The sequence below is a fragment of the Wasmannia auropunctata genome, unplaced genomic scaffold (assembly GCF_000956235.1).
Source record: "Wasmannia auropunctata unplaced genomic scaffold, wasmannia.A_1.0 LD335994.1, whole genome shotgun sequence".
NCBI classification, from domain to species: domain Eukaryota; kingdom Metazoa; phylum Arthropoda; class Insecta; order Hymenoptera; family Formicidae; genus Wasmannia; species Wasmannia auropunctata.
The window spans coordinates 2,382,458-2,396,962 of NW_012026896.1; the positions used below are offsets into that span (position 1 = coordinate 2,382,458).

General features: G+C 42.3%; 1 protein-coding gene across 2 annotated transcripts; it reads left to right on the forward strand.

Moving 5' to 3' along the window:
* Positions 1-393: 393 nt before the first annotated feature.
* On the forward strand, positions 394-2,415 carry LOC105453893. 2 transcript variants are annotated; one of them, XR_974925.1, is made up of 4 exons: positions 394-497; positions 783-962; positions 1,073-1,268; positions 1,484-2,415. XR_974925.1 is itself a non-coding variant. In XM_011696170.1 (3 exons), exons 1-3 carry the CDS (start codon positions 441-443, stop codon positions 1,190-1,192), a joined length of 357 nt encoding a protein of 118 aa, XP_011694472.1. In that variant the 5' UTR covers positions 394-440; the 3' UTR covers positions 1,193-1,349. The 2 variants fall into 2 exon arrangements, 1 of the variants encoding a protein (XP_011694472.1); XM_011696170.1 differs by lacking the exon at positions 1,484-2,415 and having other exon boundaries at positions 1,073-1,349.
* Positions 2,416-14,505: the final 12,090 nt, after the last annotated feature.

The window sequence follows — 14,505 nt, forward strand, 5'->3', positions numbered from 1 at the left end:
ATTTTGTCTTACTTCAAAATAATATATTTATCTAATTCAGAATGTAATATTTATTACTTGATGCCGATGATTATGTCATATTGTCATATGACTTTTAATACGTCCTCTTTGCCCTCATTTTATTTTAGAGAGTCTAACAACTTTTCGAGTAGATTTTCGAAGCAGATTGATGTCGCGACAGTCTCGCAAGGAAGGTTCTCACTGGGAAGCTATTTGACGGATTGAAGGAAACGATCGATGCTTTGAGAAACTGCTTAGAGACGACGTGTTCTGGCTTCACAATTGCGTCCGTGCAATCGTTGTAAGTTGCCACTTTGAGAAATTCCACGGCTATTGTGATACGTGACGCACTGCAAAAAACAGTCGATATCTGCGGCCATTAGCAGTCCCATTGAGGTTAGACGAAACACCATAATACGTTATACAGAAAAATCGATACAATGCATTTCTCTTCCGGAAGCACGTTCATTCCGAGAGATATCAACGCGTGCCAAACAGTTACGTTAATCCTTCGTTAATCTGACAGAAATTTCGAATCTCGCTATTTAAAATTTAAAATATATTACCTGATAAGATATTTATAAAACGGATATTTTAATTCAATATTTTATAATCTTTTAACTAACATATCGAGCCGTTAAAGATTGAAATCCATTGATAAACAGGGATTAAATTATGACGTTTATAAAAATATGCATATATATTTTTCGCTGTTGCTTATTGCGATATTAAATCTCCGATATCACACGTTAAAAAATTCTCTCCTGCCGCTTGACTGACAGGGAGAGGATCTTTGGTCTCGAAATACTTGGGCTGACGATTTGAATTGGCTGATTGATCCAGTAGCCCCACAATTATTATCGTCGCGGTTTTCTCAGCGCACACACATATCTCGAAATTATCTCGTTTATTTTCTACCTTGCGGTCTCGACAAAGCTACCTACCCTTCGTCGTGCACAATGGTTGGTCTCACTAAAACCCCATTTCTTTCTCGCTACGTCTCTCTTTCTCTCTTCCCTCGTTTCCTCCTTTCCTTCCATCTTCGCTTTATCTGGTCATTGTTGAATCGCAGGACTGCTTGTCGCGGAACAGAAGTGGATCTGAGACGGAGTGGACTGAAACCACGAGATTGAAAATCGATTTTCGACCTGGCGACAGAATAGTCACCCATTTGCCACGCTTATTCAATTAGCGGAAAGGCTTAATAAGAATTGGCAGTGCGGTAGTGCCCGTGAGCGGGCAAATAAAAAGACTACGGACAAATGAATGTACACCAGGATTCATTAATGCGCCTTAGCATTTTCGGACTTAAATTACTCGGCATTTTTCTTCTTTTAAATCGAACACACATGCATCGCTAATGTTAATTAAATATAGGAAACTATATTTTTATTAATCGATTCGTGTTATATTATGTTCCATAAATTTTAGCTATATCGGCTATCTTTTTATATGTACTTAATTTTCTATATTTTTTTTTCAGATCAAATATTTATCAAATAGTGAATCGTGAGTGATTAACAATGAGACGTTCGATCGAAAGAAAACGCGTGCAGGGAAATTCCCGGGAGTGCTGAGGCATTAATGAACCTCAGTGTACACGGTTTTATCGGGGCCTAAAACGATCGTCTATGCAAATGTCGTGGCCCATTAAAGGAATGGACGAACCGGAACGACCTCCTTCGCCTCGCCTGTTTTTCGCTTCTTGACTTCGCACGCCCTCGGCCTCGGCTATATTCGAGCCGGGCGGCGTTGAATCTACATTCTAGTGGACTTTGAAGGAGAAGTAAATCGAATCAGCGTGATTGAAAATCGATTTTCGATACGGCACTCAAAATCAATCTCTGAGACACCGGCAAATAATCCATTTGTGCTCTTGATTGACGTCGCCGTTCAATGTCAACCGTGTAAGATGTATACGACCGCTATTAACGCGACGATTGGCTCTTTTTTCTCTTTATCGTTTATTTACGCTGATTATTCCTCTAATTTGAAGATTAATGAAATATAAATCGCACTTTTTTTTCTACGAAATATCACGTGAAAGCTGTTTCGTTTACACAAAATCCGAAGCGTCAGGAAGTCCTATAAGCGCAAATGCCACGTCAAGTCGGATATAGAATTTTTCGAGTATGTTGGAAAATCGACATTATTTTCTTGGTCTGTCAAGTAGGCGGAAGAAGATAGCAGCCGTAGTATCGGAAATCCATTTCCAATGTTGCATCTTGGATTTGTTTCCTCTATTTGAACATTGCCACGACAGCACACGAATGTGGCAATTTCCTGATAAGATAATAATGCTGTGATTGGAAAGTTTCTCCAATTTTTTTCAGCGTCATGATAGATTATATGAAACAGAGAAACGAAAAGAGAGTACGTCAAATATTGAAATTGATATCATCTTTGAGTATCTATGGAAAGAATAATTTTGCTGGAAGGTAAAAAAATTTGGATCTGAAAATAATTTTGTCAGACCATCAAAATAATTTCGTTGGAAACTCAAAAATGATAAGCATTGCTGTAAAACGTTTTCATATTCTAGCAATCATTTTGACTTTCCAATAAAATTGTTTTGTTGGTCCAACAAGAATTATTTTTGTATTCAGCAAAATTTTTAGATTCAGCAAAATCGTTCTTTCCGTCTATTAACATAATATTATATTATAATTTTCCTCTTTCAAAACATACCCATGTGCGCACAATTTTTTTTTACTGCAGTTACTATTTAAACTTTATATTTCACATCTATATTAATATTATATTATCGCCTCTTCAATGTGTAATCTCCAAATATGCAATCAACTCCATCGCGATTTAACGATAACACAATGACTTTCTTTTTATCTTAAATACGTTCGTAAATACGATTTAGTTCCTCGACGAGGCTCGCCTTTGAAAGGACGTCGCTCTATTTATTTAACCGCCTGTCCGACTAGATGTGTCTTAATACGACGAATAGACGAAATAAAGAACTGTGGCTGCGTGAAATAGACTACCTGCACGTCTCTTTAATCTATTAGAAGCATTGAACATAGATTCCGTCCGCGGACGGTCGGGAGATTTACTCTCCTCGGTTTCTTTAACCCCAAACTCGCTTCGTCCATTTTCCACTTTTGCGAGTCGCCGGGGCTCTCGGCCCTATCTCTTCTCGCTTCCCGCGTTTCTTTTTATCTGGCGAACGCTCGTCGTCTTATCTCGGGTGCGCGTCGAGTCCCTCTCTCTCTCCCGTCTCGTGTCCAGGGTGGACTGAAGTGGATGGGGGCGAAAGTAGGCGAAACGGATCCCCCGAAGCCGGGGCACGATTGGAAATCGATCTTCGGCGCTGCTCGTTCCCGGGTAATTTGTAAGAATGTCCTCGTTGCAATGATCGACGAATGACCGGCCATTTGTCTCGATTATCCAGGCCGCTGCGAGAACCGGCCGCGTCGCGGACCGTGCTCCTCCCCCTCCCGTCCCCCGCCCCGGTCGAGGAATATCCTTTAGAAATTGGTATACCAGGCGGCGGTTGCCGCCCGGCGAACAAATGTACACGTCCCCGGGTACAAGTACGACGAGCACCGCCCGTACAGCGCTTCCTCTGGCGCGCGAGACAAACCGATCTCTCCCGCCGCCGTGCAGCGGCGACAGAAAGTTGCGGGCGGAGGGGGGGGGGAGGGGATAAGCGCGATATTTGCGGCAACTTCGGAATAAATGGCCGAGAGACTACTTTTCTTGCGTGGCCGAACGAAGCGCGCGAGAGAGAATTCCGCGTTTTCCCACCCCTCGTCCCACTGTTGTTCCGCGACCTCGCGTTGTTCCGCGAGTACTGTCCGCTCGCGGGATCTGGCTATTTGCGAATCTGTTTGTACATAGCCCCGCATACATATAAGTATATATTCACTTCTGTTATAAATTTATGTACGTATCGTCCTCCTCTTGAAATTTACAGCGTAGGCGGCTATTGATCAGATTGCGCGTTCAAGGATGAAACCTTTTCCGTACGAGCAAAATGGGCTGAAGTGTTTTATAGCGCAAATGTCGAAATGTGATGAAAAATAAACATTCAAAATTTCTCCTCTTCCGGCTCGTACGAAACTACGTTTTGTTTATACACTTGCTGGATAACAATGGAACTTTATGATCGATCTCTCGGGGCAAAAAAAAATGTTTCAGACTGTGATTGATCGAGGTTCGTAATATATTTGTTATAAATTTAATTACTCGTGTCATATAAAAATGTACTTCCTAAAATCTCGCGTCGATATAGGTATTCCTATACTTTTGGCAAACGCTGTACTTTATCGTTACAGGTTATTGGTGTAGATACTCTATTGCACATGTTTCTCTCTGTTGTCCAACTCCCTCAGGTCCGAATGTCAAGATTAGGGGGAATCGAAATATTGTTGACCAACGGCGACAGTTCGAGATACGGAAAATTTCGAAACAAAATGTCATGATGTTGACATTGTTTAATGATCGTAATATTTGACATGGAGAGTAGAAGGATTCGCAAGGAACTAAAATCAAAATGAAATGGGAATCAGAGAAAAATCGGAGGAAAATAGAAGCTTTATTGCGATTAATAAAATAATAAACAATAGAATATATTTTTAGTGAGTAAATTATCTTGGTACCTTTAATTATATTGATTTTTTAATCATTTATCATGTAAAAAATATTGAAAATAATTTATATCTTTCTCAAATGGATCTATCGTTCCATCAATTTTTGTATATATACCCTATGCTCTGCGAATATAATATAATTATTCCACACAGTTCCACAAGAAATGATAATTATAATAGAGAATAAATATCATCAATTCAACAGCATTCGAAGAAGGTAGACTGTTCAATTGAAATTAATTTGAAACAAGAAAGAGATACTCGATATTATTTTTGTTCACTTTTTCGACTCGCTTTCATCGTTGTTTTTTTTTCAACCTTTGTTCTTGTTCCAATATACCTACATTCCATGACCGTCCGAAAGAAACACTATCGCGTTTCAAAAGCGATGCCTGAAAATAGAATTATCCCGTCGTCGCGCCATAAGCTCGGCCGATAGGCGAATGACCGCATATTTAAAGTTTAAAGGCGATTTACAAGCTATTGTTAAATTGGAAACGGAGTAACGTAACGTAAGAGGCGTTATTGCTCTCCGCGGAGGCGGGATAAATTCGATGCATACCAATGCAAACCTATAGAGCCGGGACGACGATCGGGGACACATGATACCGTCGGCGACGATTTATTTTAACGAATACAACGAGAATTGCGTCGAGTCCTTTCGTCGCTTCATCGCTATCTTGCTCTATCGTCTTTACTACGGAAAGACCTGTATCTCTCTTTATATATACTGTATCTTGCTTTATGTATGTATATATAAAATCTACCCCCACGTAATTTCGCAAAGCAAATCGTAATCCGACTACGAACTTAATAGTAGATTGCACAAATTACCATTGTAAACTTCCTTTTACGAGTTCGGTTATCGTAAGGAATTATTTTCTTGATTTGGTCGTCGAAGCAGCGACGCGCAAAGCGCAAAACAGCGGAATAGTTGCAGTAGATTGCCTTGTTAGACTCCGGAACGAGTCTGCAAAGATTAACAATCGTCGGAGGAAATGAATAGAATGAGATAAAGACGAAGGCGGGGGCATAATGGGAAATGCATGGGACGGCGAGAAAAGTACGAAACGTAATTACTCTTATTTGAGACTCTTATTTGCGAACGAATATCAATGAGTTCAAACTTGATACTTCCTGCTACTCCTTGCCAGTAAAATAAAATATATTTAAAAATAGATACAAAAAAACCTGGACACGTATTTCACCAAGTATACATATATTCGATCGCAGATACAAAATCAAGCGCACGTGCACAATATGTGTTTGGAATATTAAAATTACACAGTTGAATATTCATTCAAAAATTAATATCTAAATAAATGACTTCTGATCAGCAATAAAGATAGCTCGGTTTTAATTAAGGTATATAATAATTCGCTTTATAGTAAGAGTACATAAAATTCCTGTGCATCTTATCAAATTTAAAGAAATTCTGCTGTAAAAAAAAATATATAAATTATTGCATTACATTGCCATTGAGGTACCCGAAAGAAATTTCATTGCACGCTCTAATAGAACGTATTACCGCGGTGAAGACTTAGGTGACGCGAAGCTTATTCGCTGACTGATTTTATTAGACGCATAATTTTCGCGGCAAGAAAGAAACTGCAGCCTCATGCAATTCCCGTCCGGCTCTCACGGTCGGGCGACTGACAAGTAATCTGCAGTTTTCACTGACTCGCTAATGCCAGCACGATCTACGGTCGAATTTTCTTTTCTCGGGCACGACCTGCGCACTCCTGTGAACATCGGGCGGGCGCTGCGTGTGAACGTGTATACGGCGCAAAATCTCAATCTCTCGCGGTGGCGCGCTACAGCAATTTCAACATCTCGTCCGTAACCTTCTATTCGCTCTGCAGGGTTAGCTATTGACAATAAGTAACAGAAGCAGTTCCGAATTGTAACGCGCGCGCGGATCGCAAGGAGCCCCGGGTAAATCGAATCTTTACAGGATATACGATATTCTTCGCAATCATTGTTAATCCCGTAAGTATACGCGGAGATCTGCACGACAGATGGAAGCGAAATGTGATATTTTTTAATTTTACAAAAAAGTCGCGCGACCGCGACGACGACGGTAATGATTAGAAGAAATCTAATCTCCTCAAGTGAAAAGAGAGATCTAATATCGGATGCGGCTTCGCGCGATTGTAAAAAAAAAATGTAAGCTCTCTCGCAATTTTTCTCGAAACTAATAAGAAACGTCTCTGTTGAATGCTTTCTATTGAAGCTATTTGCGGGAATATTTATTGTCCGCCCCGTACATTTGCCTGTGTGTGCCGCCAGAATTGCGGCGTGTGTTTACCCGATTTTTTTGAAAAAAGCCACGTAGCTTTAAAGTGCCAGAGCGCAGCGTACCTTCGGCGAATTGTGGCGAATACAAAAGAATAGTGTTTTTCTTTTCTTGGATATATATACAACATATGTATATATACCTACGTATGCATATATACATATATTGTACATATATATTGTTGCAGTTGTATATGTCTTAAATTACATGCAATCCGGCATCAAAATGTATGCACAAATATCATATTTTGTAGCATATATGCCACAACTCTCGGGAAACGCCAAATTCGTGAATAAAATTGTTTGGATTTGTAAAAATTTTAAAAATGTTTATCCGACGATTGAAAATCTCCGCAGTCTCTTTTACTTATTATTATTTTTTTATTACTTCGAATAATAATTGACAGAACTTTTTTAAATGCATCTGAAGATTTTCTGCTACTATGGCAAACGTAAACATAATGGGACGCAAACAAACATGTGACTATATTTGGCGGAATATGCGTCTAGGTATTTAATCGATCGACGTTTTTGCATTTAAATAAATCCGTGTTTGGCCGCCTTTAGCGTACCGCCGCGAAATAGTGCATCAGGCAGTCGAATTCGCTATTAAAGAGGAAGCGAGTGCATAATTTGCAACGCGGTCGGTCGCCATGAACTTTCTGCCGCTGGACGTTCGCGGATAGGTAGAGATTCCGCTCGAAGTGTCGGGGGAATCGTATCGCATCGCGATGATATTTCACAAGCGGTAAATGTATAATGAACAGCGCGCCTCGCGCGCTTTCGCCGCTTCATTTTGCGGCGGAAAGAAGAAAAATCTCCGAGGCGCGCGGACACGATTCGCGACAGCCCCGGGATCGCGGCGGGTGTCGAGTAAATTACAGCTTGCCGCCGCCACGGATATATTTCCCGGTTTAACGGATCGGTCCGCTTCAACCACTCCTTTTCAACGTTACTTCCTCTCCCGAACCTTTCAGCCCTCCTGTTTGCCAAACCTTCCCGCGCGCGCCATGGCGCGCAACTTCCCAAAAATGGCTCCCGGGTACGTAGCCTTACCGCACGGAGTGGAGTCCGCAAATAAATACATAACCGCGGCTTTACATCCGCCAAGCTTGTATAACAGCATCGTCCATACATAAACACGTCCGCGCGTAACAGCAGTTTGCCAGCCGCTACGACTCGCGTCTTGTTTATCTTGTTACGGTTGTTCTTTTCCATTAACTGAGCTAACCGGGAGCGTGAATTTATATAGCTGTATCGTCTTCAGATTAAGGTCTTCAGATTAGACCTTCCTCGAAACAACGAGATTCTTCGCAATAGCGAAAATTCTCATCTTTAACTCGCAGACATGCTGTGACTAAATTAAATGCACCATATTTAACTTAGAATATGTCGTTGATTTAGAATCTTGCATGAAATTTGGCAAAAATATATTTTTATGATATATCATAATTTCATCTGAACGAGAAAAGGATATTTTTAAAACGAGCGTGGTTTTTCACTGTGGGTAACTGCCGTTAACTGGTACCACATTCGCTCGCGCGATTCTTCGCCATTCAACAATTAAGCGAGTACCCGCGTAAAACGATAGCGAACGGATTTCGCCGCCGTTAAAACAGCGCCGTACACCGAAATCCCGGGATGATGTACGGATTACGGGGTCACGCGAGACGTGATCGGCAAGAAAGCCAATTTGCAGGCCAACGATCCGTTCGAGGCATCGGGATCCGTAATTTGAGTAAGTGGCCCCGTAGAGGCGCAATAATGGATTCGTCGGTCCGGGCTTGAGCGGGGGTGGAAACGAAAACAACCCTACGGCGGAGAGACGTCGTCACCGGTGTGACGTTAGGCTGGGACGCTTTCTCTCTCTCTCTCTCTCTCTCTCTCTCTCTCTCTCTCTCTCTCTCTCTCTATCTCTATCTCTCTCTCTCTCTATCTCATTAATAATGGCCGCGGCCGCGCCGTGGTGTCTGGGAGCGCGTAAATTACGATCCTGACGAACGTTAACGAGAACGTACGACAGGATAACTCCTCCGACGAGACGATGGGTTTGAAGCCAGCTATTACGCGTCGCTGGATTACGACAACACGACGTCGTCGATCGAAGGTTCTCGTGGATAACGAATAAGGGAGCGAAGACAGCTTCTCGGTGTATCCGTTAATACGTGCGAATGCACCCCCTCTCGATCATCTCCCCTCCCCCCCCTCTTCTCGTTACGCATTCAGTGTCTCAGATTATGGCTGTCTGTCTGCTCCACAAAACATTGCTTTATGGTCTCTTCAATATGACGTGTAATACAATGTATCTCGCAAGTTGCGACCGTAATAAAAACGAAAGATACTTTGGTGAGGCTGAAGACCGTTCCTTTTACAGCAAAAAATACGGAAGCACTTATAGCTTCCGCGCTACAACTCATTAAAATAGAACTTTTCGGAGTTATAACAAATAACAACGTCATATTCTTTAGTTGTTTTAAAATGGATTGTACATTCGTAGAACCTTGATTTAAATTCATTTTAATTTAATTTAATTCAAGTAATGACAAAAATTGGAAAATAGCGATTTATGTTTCTGGTAAGAAATATTGATTGCATGTTTATAATCAAAAAGTCTGTCACAATCAGCGCTGCGGATAGTAAAATATAATAATAATGTAAATCATATTACGTTCTACAATTTCAGCATTATTAATATTATTTTAATGCAATATAAAAAATTCGATATTCTTTTTACGGGAGAAGAGAATAAAGTACTGGCATAATATAACAATCTTTCGGATGTAACCGCAACACGAAGTAAAGTCTATAAGCACGACCTCGATACCGCTCAGATTCTATTCTCTGTAGGCATCCCTATAGTTTTAATGAGAAGTAAAAGCCAAAGCTGACCTCAAACGCGGCCGCTATATATTCTCGAAGGAATAATGCAGCGCGGAGTAACCAGATACGCATGCCCAGAGGTACCTAGTTTTCCAAGAGAAACGCCGGGGAAATTGTTGCTATTTGTGTATTATACTGCAACTGTGCAACGCGGAAGTATGTACGTGGAATGGAGTTGAGGACGATTCGTCGGTAATATTTCAAAGAAAATTTTCTTACGGCGAAATACTGGCCGATATGCACACGCCCGTGCGATCTGCAGGTATTAACGAGATCGCCTCTTGCGCGATCTGCCAATAAATTTGCATTTCCCCGCAGAGGATATACGTGTACAATATCGACGTACCGGCAATATGCGATATATTCAGCGCGATCATCCGTCGACGGCGAATATAGATGCACTTACGAAAATACGACGGAAGACGATGGCTAAAGGCATTAAATGACGATAAAGATTTTACGGCCGGCCCGCGATCGCGATCGAGGCGCGACAAGATACCGCGTGCAAATACACTGCAGAAGTTTTTTTTTAGTGGAAAGGCTATAAATGAATGTTATGTGACTTTTCTCGGGGATAATTTCTACGATCCAGATACAGGACGACGAATTTAAAGGATCAAGTAGTACAGATCAACGCTTTAAATCGATCTGGTGAAATTTAAACATTTTTCTTTTTTATTATATACGCGGTGAAAAAAGATCAAATATTAATCTGTTGTTCTATCATCATACTTGTAATCTAGCAAAATAGTCTCTCTCCGTTTTGCTGAAAGATTCGATATAGGAATACTGGAAAGTCGATCCTATTCTATTTTCATGCAGGCAACCTAATCGAGCGTTATGCTTACGATGGATACGTTTCCCGATTCGATACAAGATTCCAATATACGGGACAGGTTATCGACGTTGCTTCATGCTCGTATTTTATATATTTTTAACAGCATATTTTCGTAACAAAATATTTATTTTTTTCAACGAAGCCGTGCGTGAACAATTTTAGAGGAGAGATAATACTTTATCATACATTTTCTTATGTACCTTTTTTAATTACTTCTCTTAAGTACACAAGCGATCCGCAAGTTAACAAAGAGATCAATATCTATCAAACAATAGTCGCCGTCAAACAATAGACGGGTAAACAGACGCAGTGATTTTGCAATTTACCAGCAAATTTGACGAAAGTCATCAGAGTATTGGTATCCGTTTACCGTTATGCTATCGGTTCGCTGAATACCCGGCGTCCGTTTTCTGCAACCCACTTTCCGGATGACCCACATACGGATCGCGCATGACCTACGGTTTCAAAAATTCCGTAAGTTTAGCTTCCCTTTTTTTCTCGACGTCGATCTGCTGAGAATGCCATATAATCCGGCCAAAGGACAGGGCATTTACTGCATAATGACGCGGGGCCCTCTTCCTCCAGCATCTCGCAAAACGCGCTATCTCATCGAATAACTGAATACAGCTCCTTAAATCTTACAGCACACCGAGAACACTGGAAAACTCTGAGAAATTATCAAATTTCGCACGGGCATTTCTTTCGATTCGAATACTAAAAGATACATCTGTGTCGTTTCTTAATCAGATCGGCGCGCAGAATAATTTAGATAAGCTTTCCGAACTCATCGTTTAATACCTTCGTCTATTTTTCGTCCGGTCCATCGGTTCTTCTTTTAATAGGCGATGGCACGGATTCGCCCATCTCGTTTCTTACGCGGCGTATAATAGACGTTCGAGAGAAGACGAGAAACGTCGCCGGTATCAGAGAAAAGAAATATCACCGAGCGGTTTATCGCTCGTCGACCGTCGGTGGTACAATTACGCATCTAAGGACAATAAACGTGGCAATTCAAAAGACCGCGCGGATGCATTGAGCCGCGACGAGGGAGGGCGGGGGGAGGGAGGTAGGTGGTTATCCCGGTGTTTTACAAGCGTAATGTTACGGTTGCGTGTGAACGGAGCGTGTACCTTTAACTTCGAGCAGTAAAACCGTTTATGCGAATCTATATAGAGTTTCCGCGTTCTGCGGTTCCCGCCTCTCGGGAGGAAGTCCGGCGAGACCAAAGAGAGAGAGAGAGAGACCGGGGGTGGAAAGAGGTGAGAGCGAGGGGGGGAAGACGGGGAAGAAATATGGATACGTATTTCATAGAGCAGCTTTAAACGCGGTCCGTACGTAGATAATGCACGTCTATAGCCGAGTTTCTAGAGCGGAGTATAGCGATGGGCCGGGGCATTTATGCGTCACCCTTCCCTTCCACCGTCCTTTACGAGAGAGAATTCGCCGTGACGTTAAGAGGATCCGTACACTGAGAAAAAAAAGTTGTTGAAACAATTAAATGCGTTTTATTGACAGTTTTTCTTTGATTCAATAATATATGTTTTTGAATTAAACATACATCAATAACATTAACATGACATTTCTGTGAATCAACAAGTATTTTGTTGAATTAACAAAATATTTGTTTGACGCCCCGTGATCGCAGAATATAATTGAATCAAGAAATATTCATTTGATTTAATACTTTTTTTTTCTCAGTGTATATACGCTCTACCTCGCGGCGCGCGATCCTCCCCCCCCCCCCCGCCTCCGGCGTGATTCTCGCGCCCCGAGGAATATACGTCGATGAAGTCAATGAGGACTGACTTTTGATTCGCGCAATCAGTGAACGGTGACCAAACGCATTACCGAATGCGTCAATGATAAAAGGGATTTTCGCGCTGCCGCGCGAAATGGCGATGTCAGAGTTTGGTATCCGTTCGTCGAAAGACCTTTGGTACGTCCGTCGTTTGAGAGGTCAAGAGCGACGTGAAGAAAGAGAAGATTATTTATTATTATTGGTCCGCGATAATCTCGCGCAGAGGCGTTCCGCAAAGGCTCTCCTCGGCGATCCGCCGAGGAGAAAACGGGCGCGTCGATAACAGCCGCGGTTTCCCGTCGCATGCGTTAACAACAATCTTCGCTTCGCGAAGGAAACTCATCAATCGGTGAAGGCGGGCGCCTCTCCCGTGCCTCGGAACAGGATTCACAGGAGAGTACTCTCTTAATCCCTTATTTGTATCTCTCAGCGCACGCGTCTCGCAAGCGTGAGATTTCGGTTCCGCCCGCCTGCATCCTGTATACCTTTACAAAGCGTCGGGTGTACTAGAAGTACTTTCCGAATGTATACGGTATCCAGCAACGGTAGCCGGTTGTATTAAAGCGCACTTCCGAGAAAAGACGATCGAATCGCGTATCGACCGGAAATGACGGGGGAATCAACGGCGAAATGGAGCCGACGACAACACCTAATCGGAAACGTCTTCGATACCCAGACCGAGATTACGCAGACAAATAGATATTGCGCTTCTTTATGTAACCCACTTTCTTTTCTTCATCTTTTATCTTCTGTCGTTTCTTCCGCGGAGAAGAACGAGTTACATCAAAGAATATATTACAAACGCAACATCGCGTAATTATGGGGGTAATCTAAATGATAAGGAGAAAGGTATAAAAGAGAGAGAAAGAGAGAAACTATCTGTTATGCGCTTTCAAACTGTAACTGGTGGGAGAATAAATCGAAAAAGTCTGTGTACGTACGGAATTATCCGACTATTCCCTGGATTCTCTATATAATGGTCATGTTTAAAAGATACGGTCAATTACTTTTGAAAATGCTATCTCTTTCTGAGAAAAGTACACTGTATCATCTTCTTCCACGGGGAACTTTCATTGCGTTTGTTATACAGTCTTCTTATATACTCTGCGCGCCACCACCGAGTCACTGTCCTCTCGACTCGCAAAGTTAAACATTTATAAATCAGGAAATTTTACATAGCATATCGATGACACAACAGCAAAAAATATACACGAGATACAAATTTGTTATCGTTTTATCATTACACGTAAAATATTCCATACATTATTTCTCAAAAGAGTCGAAATTTGAAACTTTAATATTTCGCATTTCTAACGTCTGCTGGCCTTCCCAACTTAACTAAAATTTACTGAATAATTTGTAATAATACGATATTATTTATAAGCTTTATAAAATATTTCTACTAAATTTGATATATTCCCACACCTACTTTCCTCCATACGATCGCCGTTATCTTATTTGAAACATTAGCGAAATCGACGATCTTCACGTGGAAAGAGTACGTGCCGCTGATCTGCATGTAGAATCGATAGATTTCGTCGCGAAGGAAAAGTGGAGACTCGTCCGACGGCGTTGGCACTTGTTTACACGACTTGTTTACAGCTCCCGCGGCGTCGGACATTTGTAACCGCGTTACGGAATGCCTGCGAGGGAGATGAAAAGACATATACGGAGAGGCGGCACGCGCGCGCGACGATCGGGACGATAGGAAGGAGAATTAAGGGAGGATGAGACGGCGTTGGAGGAGCGGCGTTAACTTCTAACTGCAGCTAACCTGCTGGCCGCTCAGCTCGGTCAACGAGATTTATATGTTTACGCGCTGCACCCGTGGCAACTTTCTATTTTCTCCGAGAGTCGCGACTCCCTCATTTTATTTCAGCCCCTCCGGATCTCCCCCGCCGCGCCGCCGTCACGGCGGTAAGGGGTGCGCGCGTGGCCCGTTCTCGGCCGTCCCCTCTCACGCCACCCTTTCTCTCGCCAGCGCGTTTCACCACCGAGCCGCCAACGCCGTCAAGCAAGCGGAACTGGCGGCCTGCCAGAACTGACTCGCCGGTTCGAAACTGTTTTCGACAAAGGGACCTAAACGATGC

Bases quoted from the DNA above. Each gene is read 5' to 3' on its own strand.
- LOC105453893 (XM_011696170.1), top strand. From the start codon at position 441: ATGCATTTCTCTTCCGGAAGCACGTTCATTCCGAGAGATATCAACGCG. The intron at 498-782 runs GTTACGTTAATC...CTTGACTGACAG, and splicing joins ATATCAACGCGTGCCAAACA to GGAGAGGATCTTTGGTCTCG. The intron at 963-1,072 runs GTTGGTCTCACT...GTTGAATCGCAG, and splicing joins ACCCTTCGTCGTGCACAATG to GACTGCTTGTCGCGGAACAG.